We start from the raw sequence: 18,979 nt of genomic DNA, 5'->3' as shown, positions 1-18,979 counted from the left end.
CTTGGTCATAGTATCAGCGAACCTGGGTTACAGTCGTAACTCATGTTTATACTTACACAACATTATCCACATAATGTATAGTGTGTAAAGTCATTCTCCTTTCCATCGGGCGGTGGAGCGTGTTCGCCCCGCCCGGTCACCAGAACTCCAGGACCACCAGAGAGAGAGGGGGAGGCGGTGTCCACCGTCTCCTCCTGACATAGTCCCAGCCATGTCCCTCTCCTTTCTGTATTTCACTCTTGTAGAGTAGCTACCCGAGGCCTGCCTCTGGCTGGCTAGGGTGCTCCTCCTGGCCTGTAAACTGCAAGCAAGAACGCCTGCCATTTAGGCGACGCGTGCTTCGCAATGGATTTGGGCTCTCGTGTCAGAGCCGTGGCTTCTGACGTGAGGTGTGTGGCAACCCCTTCTTCCACGGGTAGCGGAAGAGTAGGGCTCAGCCCAGGACACGTCAACTGTTGCCCCAGTGCTGGTTGCCAACAGGAGTAGGCATTAAAACCGTTCTCTCATACTGGCTGCGGCTTGTGGCTATAGGCTACGCCGCTGGCAACTCGAGGTCGAGTATGAGTCGTGGGGAGAGGCTCGTTTTACTGGCCAGTCGCCTGCTCAATGACCTGGTTATAGGGGACATATTCTGTACCCCGGAGTAACTTTTGGGCCTCGTCCGTGTCCTCTTCCTAACTTGGTGTAGAAGGGACTGGAAATGTTTGGCCCGCTTTTCTGACGAACCTAGGTACGGACCTTCCTCACACGGCCCTCGGGCTGCGTGGGTTGGTCCCAGGCAAATAACACATGAGTTGTGTTCGTCGTGACCCGACATTCTATTCCCGCAGACCCCGCACTCTTTCGAGGGACAGGGGTCCCTTCGTTGCTGGACTGCAGCGGTCATTGTTCACAACACGCGTGGAGCCTGTTTGTGGCAAGGTCTGTAAACAGGGGAGTCGTGTATGGGAGAAAAAACTTTCTAAGCTTTTATTGTCCCAGAGAAATAACACGATGTCGGTGTTAGCGTGTAGCTAACTGTAGCCTGCCCAGCTGGTAGTTTATGATGCTAGCTGGTGGCTTGCAGAGCTGAAAGAGAAACACTAGGAGCGTTTAACGCTAGTGTGTTTGCTCGGTTTTAGCTCGTGGCTACGAGGCCACTTTAGAGACGAAAACACGATGTGGAGCAGCGATGCTGTCGTGTTTTTACTCGGTGATAGCACGTCGTGTGCAAAGCGTGTTGCTAGTGGGAGCTCTAAGCTTACCGATGGCAACGTGCTAAGCAAGCCGGTAGCATATTATGCTAGCTGGCGGCGTACAGGGCTGTCTCTGAAGGAATACAGTAGGAGCGTACTACGCTGGTGTTTGCCCGGTGTTTAGCTCGTGGCTAAAACCACCTCTGGGAGAAAACACGATGTGAAGCAGGTTATGCTGTCGTGTTTACTCTGTGTCAGCACGCAGTGTGTAACGTGTTGCTGGTAGGAGCTTGTTAAGCTTCACCGATGGCAACGCACTAAGCTAGCTGGTAGCGTATTAAGCTGGTCAGAGAAAAGACACATTTAAGAGTGTAAACGCTGGTGTGTTTGTTCAGTGTTTTAGCTCTTGGCTAAGAACCACCTCGGAGAAAAACCACAATGTAAAGCAGGGACGCTGTCGTGTTTGCTATAGCTTGCCACACGTGTTGTTAGTGGGAGTTTATTAAGCTCACTGGTGACAACATGCTAAAAACTAGCTGGTTTCTTATGGCGCTAGCTGGTGGCGTGCAGAGCTGACCCGGAGAAAGCACATTAAGAGCGGACGACGCTGGTGTGTTTACTCGGTGTCAGCTTGTGGGTGAGAAGTCACCCTGGAGAAAAACACGATGTTAAGATGTCGTGTTTACCCTGTGTTAGCATGGTAGCCTGCAAGAAGTGTCGCTAGTGGGAGCTTGTTAAGCTCTCGGTGACGACATGCTACGCTAGCCGGTAGTATTATGATACTACCCGGTGGCGTCCCGCACTCTTTTCTGCGGGACCGGGGCTCTTGGACCCGGTCCTGCTCCTCAGAGTTGTGGAGGCCACGTTCACGTTAAGCGTTTTAAGCTTTAGGGAACAGAACAGGGAGGAGGGAAAAAACGAAAACACAGGGGTTGAGCGGACTATGCTCACATGTTTGTTTTTCCCTAGCTAGCTCGTGGCTAACTGTGGCTAGCAGTCTGTGGGGCTGAGGAGAGCTCAGGGCTCTCCCTCTGGCAACCTGCTGCTAGGCTTGAAAGAAACAAACACTGGGGCCGAGTATATTATACTGGCGTGTTGTTCTTTACAGCTAGCTCAGGGCTAGCTGTGGCTAGTAATCAGGGTGAGACTAGGGAGAGTGTATTAAACTCGTCCTTCGAATCACGATTACTATGTAAGCAGACTATGCTTTCTTTTTAGCTTATTAAGCTTGGCTATGGAACGTATTAAGTTCCTAGCAGGTTTTGTAAAGAAAGTCAACACCTACCATCAGTAGCGTCTCGCGGTCCGGGATATTATCCTGTCCTGTTGAGACTTTCGCCGTACTGACTTCATAAGGTGGACTGAGAAGGTGCTTCCTCGATCGCGAACGAGAAGAGAAACTGAATTAGGGAAAATGACCCTCCACTGACTGATATAGGATGAGGGCGGGACCTCCAGTCAGAGGAAGGTCAGTCCAGCCAATAGAATTGTCTGGAAGTTTATGAAGGTGTACTTCTGTGTGATCACGCCGGAGGGCGCTCTCCCATAGCGAGACATCGAGTGAAATATTTGAAATAAAACAATTATTATGTTCTATGTTTATTTCATCTTGTTGTTTTTCTTCTTCCAGCTAAGACTGATATGGAGACGCATGACACTCAACTCAGCAGCACTCACAAGACGTAAGAACGCCTTCTATTTTTCAGACTTTGTCAGCTCGAGACCCAAAAGAGAAGTTTGGCGTGTCCCCGGGACCAAGACGTACAAAATATATAATTCTAATAAGCCACTTAAGCCCAAAAGCTCACAATGAGACATGTCGTAATCATGTAAGATCTACTATGTCCAAAACAATTGTAACATATGTTTTAACACTGTTTTTTTTCCTGAAAACTTTTTTGATAAATGTTTTGAGGAAAGGTATAGAACACAAAAACGGGCCCGCGACCCAAATTGGGTCACCACTCGAATTTTGGGAAACACTGCCCTAAGCTGTTTGAAGGGGCACTTACACAGTTACAACTTAATAGATTGCAATGGTGGTAATATATCTGTCGCGCAGACAAAACACCCTCTAGCTGTTAAATTGTGTTTAAGAAAAGCAGTGTATAGCGCCATGGAGCCAGAGTGTGTGGGGTTAAATGAATGAAACTGGGGAATTGAGGTGGGCCCCAAAAAGTCTGGACTGAGGTCTTGCTGAGGTTCCTGCACAGATCTGGGAAGTCTGAGAATGTCTGAAAGCATTAATTGGGTCATGACGGGATAATTGGATGGGAATTTGCACTAAAAAGGTCTGGAAAACACGTTTAATACACAGTTTATAGACACGGGTCCATGTTTTACATGTCAACATTGTTATAAAGACCCCCGGCATGAGGTACACCAACTACTGCTCAACTGGAAAAGTTTGACTTGTAATTTATATGGGGCGGCAGTGGCTCAGGGGTAGAGTGGCCGGGTAGAGTGAACTGGAAAACCGCAAGGTTCCCAGTTCGATCCCGGGCTGGGGCGCTCCCCTAGAGTTAGTGTCGAAGTGTCCTTGAGCAAGACGCTGAACCCCTAATTGCTCCCGATGAGCAGGTTGGTGCCTTGCATGGTTTCCTCCGCCATCGGTGTATGAATGTGTGTATGAATGGGTTAATGGCATAATCAATGTAAAGCGCTTTGGATAGAAGCGCTATATAAATGCACCATTTACCATTTACCATTTAAAGTCTCTCCCCTTGTCTCCCACCCAGGTTCCTGGAGCTGACCGTGTTCTTCTCGGTGAAGCCCAAGGGTGGGGAGAAGGAGGTCTCCCCCAACACCTTCTTCACGGTCTGGCACGAGTTCTCCACCGACTTCAAGGACCTGTGGAAGAAGGAAAACAAGGTCATTCTCCAGGAGAGGTACGTCAAATGTGCTGTACTCTACATTTGGGTTCGTTCAATTGCCCCCCCCCCAATAAAGCATTTACAAGTGGTGTACAAACAATAAATAAATGGTTTGTAACTCACTAGAGTTTAGTTGTAAGCACTTTAACCCAATAAGACCTGAGACCGATTCTACAAAATGTCTTCTAAATCCTAACAATGTTGCTGTCAGTGGTTCTCAAACTTGTTCATGTCAGAAGCAAAGATTTGAGTTACAAATGTTGGCTTAAAAATATATATATATTCAAAGATTTGCAAAAATGTTCACGATTTTCAAAAATAGCAGATTTACAGTACAAGCTCGTAGCGCGGCACGCTATGAGCTTGTATATCTGCTATTTTTGAATATCCAAAGAAATCTTAAAATGACAGATGCGTTCCCGGTCTTAATAGGTTAAATGATATACGTTCTCTATGTCCTTTCATCTACTGTACCTTTTGCGGTCTTAACACACAAAATACGGTCTGATCATGTGTAAATAACAGTGTAGACAGTCAGTCCTAAAGATCGTATCTGAGAAACAAAAAGGATTTGCCTAAGTCTGAACAAAACCTTGAATTATTCAGGGAGTGTGGAAAGTGGATTCATCTTCTGCGCTGTTTCAAGGTGTTCTTTATTGTTATGACCTGTGTACAGGACAGGTACATAAGAGTCAAATTATTTTATATTATCAGACGTTGCGGCTGCATGAATAATCATAAAAGGAAACGGTTTGACCGTTGTCCAAGAGCTTAAGGTGCTGTGCATAATGTTCTCACTCCTAGGTTATAAACATCTGTCTGCATGACCTGAGCCTTGGCATTGTTCAACACACTGCCTCTGACCCCAGACAGGCAGTGCGTGTAGAAGCTGTAAAGTGACCCGTGCCAGTGTCCTTGGCATTTTGCAGTGTCCATAATGAAAAGCATGAACTCCACACGTTGTCAATCATATCCAACATTGCTACAATGTACGTCGGGGCCGCTGGCACGGAGCCGTCCAGGTTTTTCGTTTGAATCCAGGCCCTTTGTCTACAATTCAACAATCCAGCAGGGCAGGATTCATCGCTCTTGAGAAGGTTCACGGAAACCAGATCGCTATCTTGGCTCTGCCTGTAGATCTAGCATCCCATCCATTTGTAACATGCAGTCAAAGGGTTCAGTATGTGCTGCTTTTTATCTCTGGCACATGATCATGTTTTCACCCCTGTGTGTGTCCGTCTGTCCACAGCTAATCTTGCGTACGACTCGTATTTCTTGTGCAGCGGGCCAAGCACCTGAATTCTCTAATATTTCACTGATAACGGATCACAATATCATTTCTTTATGCCGTGGTTCTGCAGGAGGCTAGCTCTCCATGACAGGGTGTGTGTGCCTTTCCAGAGCGGATCATGAAAACTCCTGGATGGATCAGTGCCAATTGCTTGTGCACGCTGCCCCGTAAACCACAGAAATACCTCCACTCATTATTCTTCACAAATGTTTTATACTTTTTGAAAAAGAAAATTGATTTTACGTCATACTGTACAGTAGATGACTGATGCCACGGGCACACAGGCTGCTCACATGAAGTCTGAGTTCCACATTGGAGCCACACCGTTTCTACCGTCCCTCCAGGCAATGGGATGTATCCTGCCACCAACTAGCCAATTATTGGACCAATTGCAGACATTTAAGCTGATGACCACATACCCCCGTACCCCGACATTACTCGAGTCTTAACTCATTCACTGCCAGATATAAATAGATCACCCACTGACAGCGATTTTTCGTTTTACTTACCTTTTCAACTAGTCACAGAATATTTATCTCCAGTATGATCGATCCCCCGATCGTTGCTAATCATGGAGGGTTTCACTGTTTTTCACTGAAAAAAAATGAAAAAGTAATCGCGACCCGCCGTTCGCTTGTTATAGGCCGTTGAAAATAGCATGTCTCGCCAAAAATGCTTAGTAGAACACAGGAGGCAAGATACAGTCGTTTTCCCAAATACGTTAACCAAGAAGTGAATGGAGGAATAAATCTTGTGATCATGTGATCTCCTATGACAGAATGTGTGTGTGCCTATATGTATATGTAACTCAAATCTTTGCTTCTGGGAACAGTTTTCTGAAAAACGTATGTTGCTATATGAGAGGTTCTCAAGCTTTTCCATGTCAAGGACCACCCAAAATTATATGTATTTGGCCGCGGACCCCCATCTCGAAATATGTTGTTCCAGGGACCCCCAGAAGCACAGATCGGAGTTAGAAATGTTTATTTTAAAACGTATATTTCAAAGATTTGCACAAAGTTTCCACGATTTTTCAAAAAATAGCCAAAGGAATCTAAAAATGACACAGATGCGTTCCCGTCTTAATGGGTCAATGTCCATGCACAGACAACTGAGTGAAGACAGAGAGAACGATGGAGAGTGGTTGACAATGAATGTGTACAGTGGAAGGAAGAGGGTAGATGACGTACAACTGGGTAATCCTGTGCTAGTCCTTCATAATCTTTATGTCAACACACATTCAACTCAGTCCGAGCTTCCTCAAGTCAGACAGATGGATTGAAGGAGGTATGAGTTCACGCCTCCTGGCAGAGACATGTGCTCTACTGAGTGCAGTGCAGCGCACCTTCTCTTGTTTTTATTTTAATGGGATTGGGTGATGAATATTTTTCTGTGCACTTTATGAGGAGTTGTGTATTATAAGACTGAGATTTAATAGCAGTACATGGTTGCAGATTCCCTTTAGTTTTTACAGTGTGGCCGAATACCAAGCCGTCTAGAACAGGGTGGGTTGGTCTGTACGATGTCCCAGCTTGTGTCGCTATGGGCTTGACATCATGAAACAGATACAACTCTGGGCCATAATTCTTGTTGTGTGTACCGTATATACGTTTATCATATATATACAGTATATAAAAGACTTGATTCAATAAATCAAAAAAAAATCAGTGATGCTCTCAACATTATTCTTGTGAAGCACTTTTGTTGTTATACTGTAAGTGAAATATTTCTATTTCCAGTTAGACAAATAAGGTGTAAACCGTCACTCTAGGACATGCACACAAGCATCCAGCCTGTATAGCTGTACAGCTTCACCACTGAACACCACATAGTGATATGGCTTAACCCATTCAATCCGGGAACGCATCTGTGTCATTTTAGATTTCTTTGGCTATTCAAAAATGCAGATCTACAAGCTCACAGCACGGCACTTGACATGAAAAAGTTTGAGCACCACCGATATAGCAACATAAGTGTTTCAGAAACCTGTTAGAATTTAGAAGACATTTGTAGATGCTTTCCCGGATTGAATAGCAGGAATAACGGCCCACATTGAACCAAAATGTATTCTGCCCCCTCGTGAGAGTCTTCAGGCACCAAATACATGGCGGTGAGCAACGCCTGCTTTTTTGCCAGACGTTGTCGAGGTCGCTCATCAGCTGGAGCTAAATCACTTTGAGTTCACTCACTTCCTCCCTCATAAGTTATCATCCCCACTCCAACCCCCTGCTGTCTTTACCCTCCCTCCATCTCCGTTCGCTTCCAGAAAGTTATCTGTCAAGCACTATTGGAAACAGACACACGCACATACTTTATCGCAGCATACGTCAAGTCATCCAAGAAATTCTGCCGAAGACTTGAAATGAGTTACCTTTTTGTTTTGTTTGAAGTTTGTGTGTTTTATTTTCTAATCCTACCACCCAACACACAGCACAAAGACACACGCATGCCACCGTGTGTGTGTGTGTGTGTGTGTGTGTCCACAGTGCTGAGTGTGGTTAGATTTGTTACACCTCGGTGAGTGATGGCCCGAGTCTTTGTAGTGACAGAGGGAGGCAGAGAAAGGCAGGATTCCATACATTAGTTAGTAACGTAGCATGGCGAGATCAGCGCCACACAAGCAGCCTAAACACACATACGATCAATCAGTCGCTCCTAAATACACACTGAGTAAAGAAACAGATCACCACAAAAGAGCTGAGTACATGTGCAGTGCACGCACACATACACGTGTGCACCCATTATTTTAGTCTTATACACCTTCTTCATTAAACATCCCATTAATAGAAGAAGGCGGATTTGCAGACGAAAATAAATTATTGATTGATTACTTTATTGAAAATGAATTTGAAAGGATAAAAGCACAAAAAACTTAAATTTGATCAGACCAGTGAGGTGGTTTAAGGCTACTATGTTGGGAACATTTTCTTAGAACACTGGACTCTTTTTTTTCCCCCCATTGTTTTTTATGGAAATTACATATATTTCAGCATTTGCAATGAGAGTTGAGCACATTGTTAGTAGTGACGTTTTTTTTTCTTTTGTTAGTTTTATTTTTTTTTGCTCCCTAAATGATTTAATGGTACAACGCTTGACCACAAGCCATGAGCAGCCATCTTTTCAGAGCAATAAGACAATAAACAGAGACGTGCCGTGCATCCACAGACTAATCCACTTTGACACGTTTGGAATAGTCAGATTTATTCGGCTATTGTATTGAATGAACGTATTGTAATGCTGTGGCTGTATCGAGCGCCACACAAGATGAGCCAGCGAGCTCTCCTCAAAAAATGTGAAACCACATTCAGATGTATCCCCGCTCATGTGATTAGTATTCAGTCACTGTCACTGCTTTAGTATTCTGTCACTGCAGTTACATGCTTCCCTGAGTGCCACTCTCCCGTAACGTGGCTCCATATGTTTGACATTAGATGCTATCTGTTCTCATTTAGATGCCTTCAGACGGGGGGGGGGACGGGGGACGGGGGGGGGGGGCGGACTGGCCACTGAACCCACTGGGGTTTACTAGTTACTGCACTGCAGGAGGAGAAAAAAAAATGGCCTGCGGACTGCAGGTTTTAATTGTGCAATCAGGCTTTTCGACAGTAGATAAAACGAGCGCCGTTGGTTTTAGAAATTTACCGGCCAATTTAATACCTCGGTTGGCCAGGGAAGTTTTCAAAACATAATAAAAGACAACTTGAAACACACCAGAGGACACACTTTGGCAGATGAACTAGTATAAATGTTATTACTTAGCTTGTTTCTAAATTGTTTCGATGCTTGGTTTAATGTTTACCTGGTTTCCTATTGTCTTTTCTTGTTTATTGAATACTTCTTAATATATGAGTGAATTTCATGCATGTGCAAGAATGCCCATGCTTTAAAACACGTTGATCTCAAAATAAGTGTGAGACAAAGAGACAAACCCATTTTAATCCTAATTTATACTTCCTCGTACGACGTTGTCTCGTACCGAAAACGGCAGCTCTACAAGAACCCGTCGTGGATGCATTGTGAGCTTGTTGATCTGCTATTTTGGGAATGCGACACCATCATACAACGGAGCATAAATTAAGCATTAGAACGTTGCGGAGAAAGATCGGTCTGACTTATCACGGTGGTTCTCAAAATGGGGACGTTTCCTTGAGGGGGTTCCAAATGGACCCTTACAGGTCTGTAACTCTGTGCGTTATGGGCGGTCCTGCAAAGAATTGCAACGGTCTGAATTGCTACCTCTTAAGCCAAATTCCAATGCTCAAATTTCTGCCTTCTTGCCTCCTTCGTCGTCCTTCTCTGTACAAACGGTTGTGATTTACATCCGGATGTTGATGTCGTGTGAAGTCCACAAGACGGTCACGTATTTCAGAAGGTCACCAATTTTACTGTAACAGTAAACACGGCCATGCTGGAGAACCAGGCGGCAAGGAAGCTCTGCTGGATATGAAGGAAGTGCTTTTCAGCACTGCAGTTCTTATTAATGGCCTAGAAGGTGTCGCTATTTCCCCCCTGCTGACTGCAGAATAATTACCACGCCATTAATTACAATGGTGATTTGACCGGCGGACTTTACACTTGATTTTATTACCGTAGTAATACTCATGGTCATAAATACGCTATGCTTTCAGTCGCTAGTTTAAAGTCTTCTTTCAATTACCATGATATGCGTTTTTGTAAACTATGGTCCCATTAATTAGAAGATTTATAATAAAGTAGGGTATGCTTCTACTGGCTCTACTGAGTGAAGACCCGCCCTCGCTGCCCTTCCAGCCAATAGCATTTGTTTCCCGTTGCTTTTCGGGACCGGAAATTCCAAGATGGTGGATTTGAATTCGCTGAAAAAGCTGCCCTCAAAACTGGTCTGTAGAAACCAATGGGTGACGTCACCGTTCCCTTCATCCATATTGTTTTTACAGTCTATGATTCTGACATTGATGTCACGTGAAGTCCACAAGATGGTCACGCATTTCAGAAGGTCACCAATTTCACTGCAACACGGCCATGCAGGAGGACGGATGGAGGAGGCTGGGGGGCAGAAACTGAGAGTATTGGAATTTGGCTTCAGAGTGCAATCCCCTCTGTGGCAGTATGAGAGCTTGTACCGCCACGGTTAGCTTAGCATGTGCTCAAGATGCGGTTTCCTGATTAGAGTCAATGAATACAAATAGCAGACACGCAGATAAAACACAGTCACTCATACATTTATTCATTCATTCCCCCTAACCGCAAAGCAAAGCAGTGTGTCTATCTCAAGTCTGGGTTTAGGGCTCTTAATGCACTGGATGTTTGGCTCACACAGAGTTTGTCCTTGGCCATTATGGGTATACTCCCACGCATGTTTAAATTATTTATTAAAAATCTATTTTTATTTGACATTAATTGATTTTAACCCATTTAGACCTGGAACGCATCTGTGTCACTTTAGATTTCTTTAGCTATTCAAAAATAGCAGATATACAAGCTCATAGCGCGGCACCGAGTGCCGCACTATGAGCTTGTACTGTAGATCTGCTATTTTTGAATAATCTTGGGAAAAAAATGTTTCGATTTTTTTCCAAAAAACTGTTAGGATTTAGAAAACATTTTAAAGAATCGCCTGTTAAATGTTCTTATATGTTCTGTCCAAAGTAGATACAATGTAATTAAAAGGATATACTGTACAGTAAAATGTTCTGCAGGTATACAGTCCTATAACACATGGCACATGTACACACTTTTGAGAAAATGCTGCATGTATTAAATACATATTTCAAAGCCAACTCTTCATAGTTATATTGCTCCGATCTGCATAATATAATTCTGGTTCTGATCTATTCTAGTCTACCATCGCATGTTTTTTTTCCCCTAGAAACATGAACATGAGCTTCCATGCTAAAGTATGGACAGGATGGTGACTCGTGCTGTTAGTGGGTCGTGACACCTTTTACATTGAGTTTGAACCCTGGGTCTTATCTGAATGAATATTTTTCACATTGAGTTTGAACCCTGGTCGTATTTGAATGAATATATGTGTTCTATTGGAAGCAGCTGGAGATGTTGTTCATCTTGTCTACTGTTCAGATGTGCCAACTCAGGAATCTTAATCTTCCTCCCTCTTGATCTCTCTCTCCCTTCCTCCTTTTCTCTCTTTCACTACCTCTTGCGCTCTCTCTCCCCCTCTCCCTATGTCTCCTTTTCTTTGTCTTATTCCCTTTCTTTTTCTCTCTCCCTGCCTCGTTCTTTCATTCTCTCTTCTCTCTGACACGCAGACACACACACACACACACACACACACGCACAGTAATCATGTTCATGTGTGTGTCCAGTCATCTCTTGTCTCTTCATCCTCTCCCTGCTCTGTCGTTCTCTTTGATTTCTCATGCCAGTCCTCCATGGTCTACAAACTCATCCTGTCTGTCTCCACTCCTCTGTGTGTGTGTGTGTGTGTGTGTGTGTGTGTGTGTGTGTGTGTGTGTGTTACATCTCATGCTAAACCTTCACAGTCGAGTGAGTCCACCCTGCGTGTGTGATTGTGTGTGTGACCTAGCATACAGCAGCAGACCTTATTTGGACCCCTCTGCTGACACCTACACACACACACACACACACACACACACACACACACACACACGTACGTTTGTTCTCTCGTGATGACTAACTTACTCCATATTTAGCCATGCGCTGTTATCCTGGAGTCAGAGTCACTATCATTGTAATATGTATTATTATTCATGACTACATTTTTACTATGTTTAGTTTGACTTTTCTCTCCTCGTGTTTGGATGAACCCCCTGCACCCCCCCGCCCCTGCTCTGCTTCTTCCTCTTGTGGTCCTTAATGTTTATTGGAGCCTGTTGGCTACTGTTGCGCTGATGTGCTCTCAACACCTACCTCGGTGTGTGTGTGTGTGTATGTATACAGTACTGTACATGTATGGCTAAATCTTCCTCATTTCCTGTGTGTGTATATAGTATAGTACAATTTGAGAAATAGACCTTGTGAGGACCATTGTGTCTGTCTGTCTCTCCCATTCTTGTGTCTCTGGTCTGTGCATGTGTGTGTCCATGGTGTGGGTGTGTGAGTGAGTGTTTGTCGGTCTCCAAGGGGTGAGCTTTCAGTGGTCAACTCATAACTCTGTCATGTAAACTAGCCCAACAGCTACAGCACAGCACGCTATGGTGAAGAGGAGGGGGGGGGGCACATTGTAGCATAATACAGAACAAGAGGACAGAGACCACAGCCTGACTTGAGTTAGAGGGAGTTCTCCTTGTCGAGAAGAACCACGGTATGGCTGCTTGTAGCATTCTCAGAAACTATCCCATCGATGTAACACTTTTTTTTACTTGTTCTCCAGGTTAAAAGCAGCAGAGGAGTGCTTCCGTCAAGCGAAGGAGAAGGCCACCTACAGTGTTAAGCCCAAACACGCTTCTGGCATCGTACGTTCACTTGAACCTTATTTTATCCTGTTTTATTCAAGTATGCAGTACTACGGTATGTTATATAGTTTTCGATAATCTGAAGGTCGGAGAAATGTGTTTGAGGCTAGGAGGTCAGCAGTTGGAGGGGCACGCAGATGGCCGAGTGGTTAAGGCGCATACCACATAGGCTCTAATGTGAGTCGTGGGTTTGATTCCAGAGCCTGATGACCTTTGCCGAGTGTCACTCCCTGTCTCCACTACTATCCAAATAAAGGCAGAAAAGACCAAAAAATATCTTGGGAAAAAATAAACCTGGGCAGAGAGGTACAGAATGCTCTACCAAATCTCTACATCTTTCTACAAATTCACAACTGGTTGTATTGCGATGCGTTGTGAGCTTGTAGAACTGGTATTTTTGTTGAATTTCCCCCCCTCCCCGTTTTCTGCAGCAGTCTGAAAACTCACCTCTTCAGACTCTACCTCATCTCCTACATGTAGCTCTAATCCTTCCTTGAATCACTTCTTGTTGCCTATGTTCTGGTAGATGCTTGTTACACTATGCAGATGCATATTGGTTACTTGTTTGTGGTGTTTGTATATTATTTTATTTTGGCAGACTCATTGTTTGACCTCAAATAACAGCACCTAGGTTAATTGTTTTCTTGGCACTCTATTTACTTGACTATTTGTTCGTTGACTAGGGTTTATTCCGTTCATTGAACTGTGTAAGTCACTCTGGATAAGATCATCTGTTAAATGTCTAAATTGAAAAGCGTAGGAAATGGTAAAGTCAGCTTTAGTCAGTAATTTTAGACTTCAAGCGTTCAACATGTTCAACTGTCATTCTGTTGTGTTACGGTTCAGCAAATACTTGGCGTTTATGAATGTGTGAGCGTTTTGTTTTGTTTTCTTCTTTTTAATGTTTTTTTTCTCTGTTTCACAGAAAGCCAAGCTGGGAATGAAGATCTGAGGACTTATATGTGTTTGTGACCTCACACAAGTGATTGCACTTGGACACACAAAATAAAAAGAAAGCTCACAAGATGAAACGCAGGGACACAGAACAAGTATGGACTGCATGTACACCGTACAGTATAAGCAGATGACTATTACACTTGAACCAGAGCCCCCTCTATTTTATTTTTAACTTTGTCCAGTCCCCTGTCCAACTTTGTCCAACCCCTGCCTGCTCTCTGGACCCATTGCCTTACGTTGCACCACCCCTCCAGCCATCTGACAACGTTATACCCAACGCACCTGAGGATGAATTCTGCGATTCTAGACTCGGCAGGTGCGCTTGTTTTGGTTGAACCGTCTCCTGATAGGGTGCGCCTCGATCCGGCAATCATGTAAGTTATGGATCCACCGCAACTTGCCTAAACGTGACGGACGAAGAGTGTTATTTGAAAGGAATGACCACATGCACCATCTCTGCAGGCTGCCACTTACTTACTGTACACTTTGTGAATTGCCCGACGTCTCTCTCTTTATTCAAGCTTGTCCACACATCCATAACTGCACACGAGTGAGTCTAAAGTGTTTCAAAAGCAATATATTTGTGTATAATTTATCTGGACAATGTGTCTTTTCCAGAACTCCCTTTTAAACGTTTTTTTTATTTTAATTTGTTTTTCCTTGTTTAAAATAAAAACTTATGTACAGTACCATACATTTGTGGTGTGACGGTACACATTGTGTTCAATATTTGGTGTCGGCGGTTCCATTCACGATTCGACGGGGCCATAGCAAAACTCTAAAAAACTCACATTTACACCTGCGAAAATAAATCGGGTAGATTTGACTAGACAAAATGCACTCTTAAAAACTGTCATTTTCATTGTACATCAGTAATACCGTCTGTCGGGTGGAAACCTCAGTCCAAAACTGTTACTTTTCAGGATTCAAATTCAAAAGTAGCAGATATACAAGCTCAAACCGCGTCGCTTCGTGCTGCATTTCGAGCTTGTGAATCTGCTACTTTTGATACTTTTGTGTGACGCTGTAGTATGATCAAGTAGGGCGTAAATTTACGGAAAAAACACAAAGTTAAAACATGGAGATATACAGTAATATGATTTCTGCCCGACAGCGCCCATATCAGTGCATTGAAGTCTCCCCAATAGGACTATGGAGTCCCCTGTTGGGGGCGCCATGCAGGACTCACACCTTGGGCAACTCCGGAGAAGAATTGTGTCCAGCCTCTCTCTTCCAGGAGTTTGTTTGCGGAGCCTATGCTGTGCGTAGAGGTAAGCCCCCCCCTTTTTGTGGACGTTCCACATCACAAACCCAGGGCCTGGTCCATCGAGGACCCTCCACCTTCACTGCCAGCTTTCTGGCAGCACAACCGACCCCCGATATAGCTCTTGGTGGTGGACCTGCAGGATGGAAAGACATCCACGTCGCCCTTTTCAGGCTGTACCCGTCCGGGCTCACCTCTTGGGCCTGGATCCAGACCAGGCTTCCTCTGGGTTAGGGTAGCTATAGAGGATATGCGCATGCTTAAAGTGAATGGCACATCGAGTGGCAAAGAAACATGCAAAATGAGTTTAACATTGTTTAATGTTGTTTAATGCAATCAGATATGACTTTTCTGTTTGGATTCATGGGCTGTCAAGGCCAGAAAGTATTTTTTTGACACTCAGTAGGCATTCCTGCATAACTTCCGGGTTTGATGATGATGTCACACGCATATCCTCTATACTAGTGGTTCTCCAACTTTTTCATGTCAAGGACCCCCAAATTTAGCCGCGGACCCCCATCTCAAAAATAGTTTGCGAGTGACCCTCCAAAAGCTGAGAAGATTTGCACACATTTTCACGATTTTTCTAAAATGGCAGATCTACAAGCTCCAAGCGGCACTCGATGAGCTTGTATATCTGCTATTTTTGAATAGCCAAAGTATATAAACTATGGTTTGAGTGGTTAAAAAAATTATTGTGACGCTATATGAACACATTTTGCTGGGGACCCCCTGGTACCCCCCAAGGACCCCACTTTGAGAACCAATGAGCTATACTACTTAGGCCATTAAGACCTGGGGCCGAGTCTACAAATGCCTTCTAAATCAGTAGTTTCAGTAATCAGTAGGGACCCCCAGAAGAGAAGATGAAACATTTTGAATTTTTTAACACAAATCTTTTCTTCTGGTCGTCTTATTCAACGTTTTTGAAACACTTTCAAGATTTTTCAAAGATGTGTAAAAAATAGCAGATGTACAAGCTCGCGGCCCGGCACAAAGTGACGCACAAAATGTGTGCAAATCTTTGAATATATATTTTTTATGCGAAACGTTTGTAAAACATTTTTGTTCCAGGGACCCCTCCCAGAAGCAAAGATTTGAGTTACAAATGTTCGCTTTAAAAAAAAAATATATATATATTCAAAGATTTGCAAAAATGGCAGATCTACAAGCACATATCGCGGCACTCGGTGCCGCGCTATGAGCTTGTAGATCTGCTATTTTTGAATAGGCTTTCAGGTATGGGGCATTGAAAGCAGGTACAGTACTGTATATGTGCTTGTACAGACTTTATTTTGGAGGGAAAGAATATTAAATTAAACATACATGTGTAAGTTAATGTGAGATGTCATGCCTATTGCATGAGTGACGGCCATCATAAAATAGCATTGTGTGTGTGTGTGTGTGTGTGTGTGTGTGTGTGTGTGTGTGTGTGTGTGTGTGTGTGTGTGTGTGTGTGTGTGTGTGTGTGTGTGTCTCGTCGCTGTCGGGCAGATACTTATGTCCATATTTCAACTTTTTGTTTTGTTGTAAATGAATGCCCAACTTTACCATAGAAGAGTGTTGAACAAAAGTAGTGAAAATAGCAGATCTACAAGCTCACAATGCCTCGCAAAGTGAGGCATTGAAGAGCTTGTAGATCGGCTATTTTAAATTGTTTTAAAAACAATAATAAGGGAACGTTTTGAATGGTTTTCCACCCGACAGCGACGATTATGTGAGGAGTAACTCATATGGAAGACCACCACCTGAAGAAATGTCTAATTTGCATCAAGGTACGACTTCACGTTGGATGCAAAGTATTGTATTTAAATCTCTAATTCAAATATTTTTTTTAAATCAGTGTAAAGAAGTATTTCTACTGTTGGAAACGGTAGCCTTTGTTGATGTCATGAATGTTCCCCAGCATGATGGTCAGTCACAGTAGGTTAAGGATGGGAGGTTCAACAGCTTCACGTGCAATAAGTGTGTTTCTACAGTACCTGTGTCATCTGCACAACATGTCTGCTTTGGGTTCGAGAGCAGTGTTATTTATGTACAATAAAAGGATGAATTCATTCATTAATACATACTGCATTGTATCTGGTTTCTGCCGCCGTGTTTGTTTTTGACACATTTTAACCACTTAAACCCTTTGTACCAGGGGTCTTCAACGTTCTTTCTGGCCAAGGACCCCTTAGCTGAGAGAGAGATGAAGCAGGGACCTAGCCTGGTTCCAGACGAATCTGCCTTTGCAAAATTGCATGCACTTTAGCCCTCGGCAGATTAGGTCTGGCCCCCCTCATAGAGAATTTATTACTCTCCCGCAGAGGTTGTGCGGGACCAACCAGGGCCAGGGACCAAATCTATCGTTGATAGGGACCAGACTAATATCCACGCAGTGTGTCGTGTGATATTGTCTGGCCACGCGAGGCTAGCAGGGACCCCCACTACATATTGTATTCATGTTAAATGTGTTTACTGACATTTAACGACTTAAACCCTCAATACTTTGTAGACTTAATCTTTAGCTCGGTACTTTGTCTGCGCTTTTTCCCCTGTGCACCAAACCTCTTTGCCAAAAATATCTGATCTACAAGCTCTAGATTTGGCGGCCACTCTGAAGTATCTCTGAAGACCCCCTATTGAAGACCCTTGCTCTATACTTAGTAAACGTGACCTGAATTGGCTCTGTACTTGGTCTGCTTAACTCCTTTTCATCACCCAAGCTATGTTTTTTCTTTCTGAATGATACTGTGATATTATTGTCATTGTTAAATGCAGTAGACCAGTGGTTATCAAACTTTTTCGTGCCAAGGACCCCCAAATGATTCGACCGCGGACCCCCACCTGAAAATATGTTGTGCCAGGGACCCCCAGAAGCAAAGATTTGAGTTCAAAATGTTCGCCTTCTAAAAAAAAAGAGCCAAGTATAAAACATGGATAAAGTGGTTGAAATAACATAAAAAACATAACTCGACACATGCAGCACTCGCACGCTAAAAAAGGGTTTACACAAAACAGTTGAGTACTTGAATGAATTTAGTACAGTGTATATAATTTATTAATTTTTTTAAAGGTATATACAGTATATATGTACACGTTTTCTTGTAATGTACCATCGTTTGACATATCTATATGTGTTCTAACATTTAATATAATGCATTCATTCAAATTATAAATCTTCACACATGGTATCAGAAAAGTCTTAAAAGAGATAATGTTATGTGGATGTATGTGGCTTTAGTCAATGGTTACGTGGGAGGTGACAGGTTATACACCACAATGAGACAATGGGAGCAGTTACTGTAGCTTAAACATTTTCATTTGTTGTCACGGGATCTAGTAAAGCAAAAATATTCAGATGCTCAATGTCACAGCGTCCCTTTAACTGGCCTTGAAAGAGAAAACTATTTGAACAAAATATCCTAGCAAACTACTTGCATTGTTTTCATTGTATTATTGCTAGCCATTTGTCATGTGCTGATCGAAACATAACCTCTGCAGGAACCCAATGAAATGTCACAAGATTTGTGAATACAATTTACTTCAAACATCATCAGCTTTTAAGAGGAAAAACTGTGATGTCAGATTATGCAAACCTGTCTTTTCAAAAATATTCTAGTAGCCTATATACCCACCATTTCCGTTCCTAGACAGGTTCTATATACACTCGCCCTCACTGATTCTAAGTGCAGACTCAGGCTCCATAGTCAGTCAGACGTGTAAGTCAGTGGTTCTCAAACTGTTTCATTTCAAGGACCCCCCAGTTTGGTATGCATTAGGGCCACGGGTCCATTTGGTTCCATTTGTACACTCAGAGTTACAGACCTGTAAGGGTTCATTGATATACAGTATAGTACCTTTTATTGAAAGGATAAACCCCTTGAGATGTATCATCTCGTTTTCTCGTTTTCGTTTCCATTTGGTTTCTTTCTAACAGTCAATAAATGTAGCTGGGGACCCCCGTAAACACCCTCATGGACCCCTGCCCCCCCCCCCCCCTAACCCCCCACACACACACA

General features: G+C 43.5%; 1 protein-coding gene across 1 annotated transcript in view; it reads left to right on the top strand.

The window, feature by feature from the left end:
• Positions 1 to 13,790, top strand: part of fmn2b (formin 2b) — a gene marked incomplete at its 5' end in the record, with an annotated part of 102,891 nt that extends 89,101 nt beyond the window's left edge. The window contains 4 exons of the mRNA XM_084078199.1: positions 2,806 to 2,857; positions 3,914 to 4,063; positions 12,673 to 12,754; positions 13,680 to 13,790. Of these exons, the coding sequence (XP_083934325.1) occupies positions 2,806 to 2,857; positions 3,914 to 4,063; positions 12,673 to 12,754; positions 13,680 to 13,706 (311 nt within the window). The 3' untranslated portion in view covers positions 13,707 to 13,790. The remainder of the gene's footprint in view (positions 1 to 2,805; positions 2,858 to 3,913; positions 4,064 to 12,672; positions 12,755 to 13,679) is intronic.
• Positions 13,791 to 18,979: the final 5,189 nt, after the last annotated feature.

Source organism: Gymnoscopelus microlampas (assembly GCF_963454915.1).
Source record: "Gymnoscopelus microlampas genome assembly, chromosome: 14".
NCBI classification, from domain to species: domain Eukaryota; kingdom Metazoa; phylum Chordata; class Actinopteri; order Myctophiformes; family Myctophidae; genus Gymnoscopelus; species Gymnoscopelus microlampas.
This window is presented reverse-complemented; position numbering and strand designations above follow the sequence as displayed.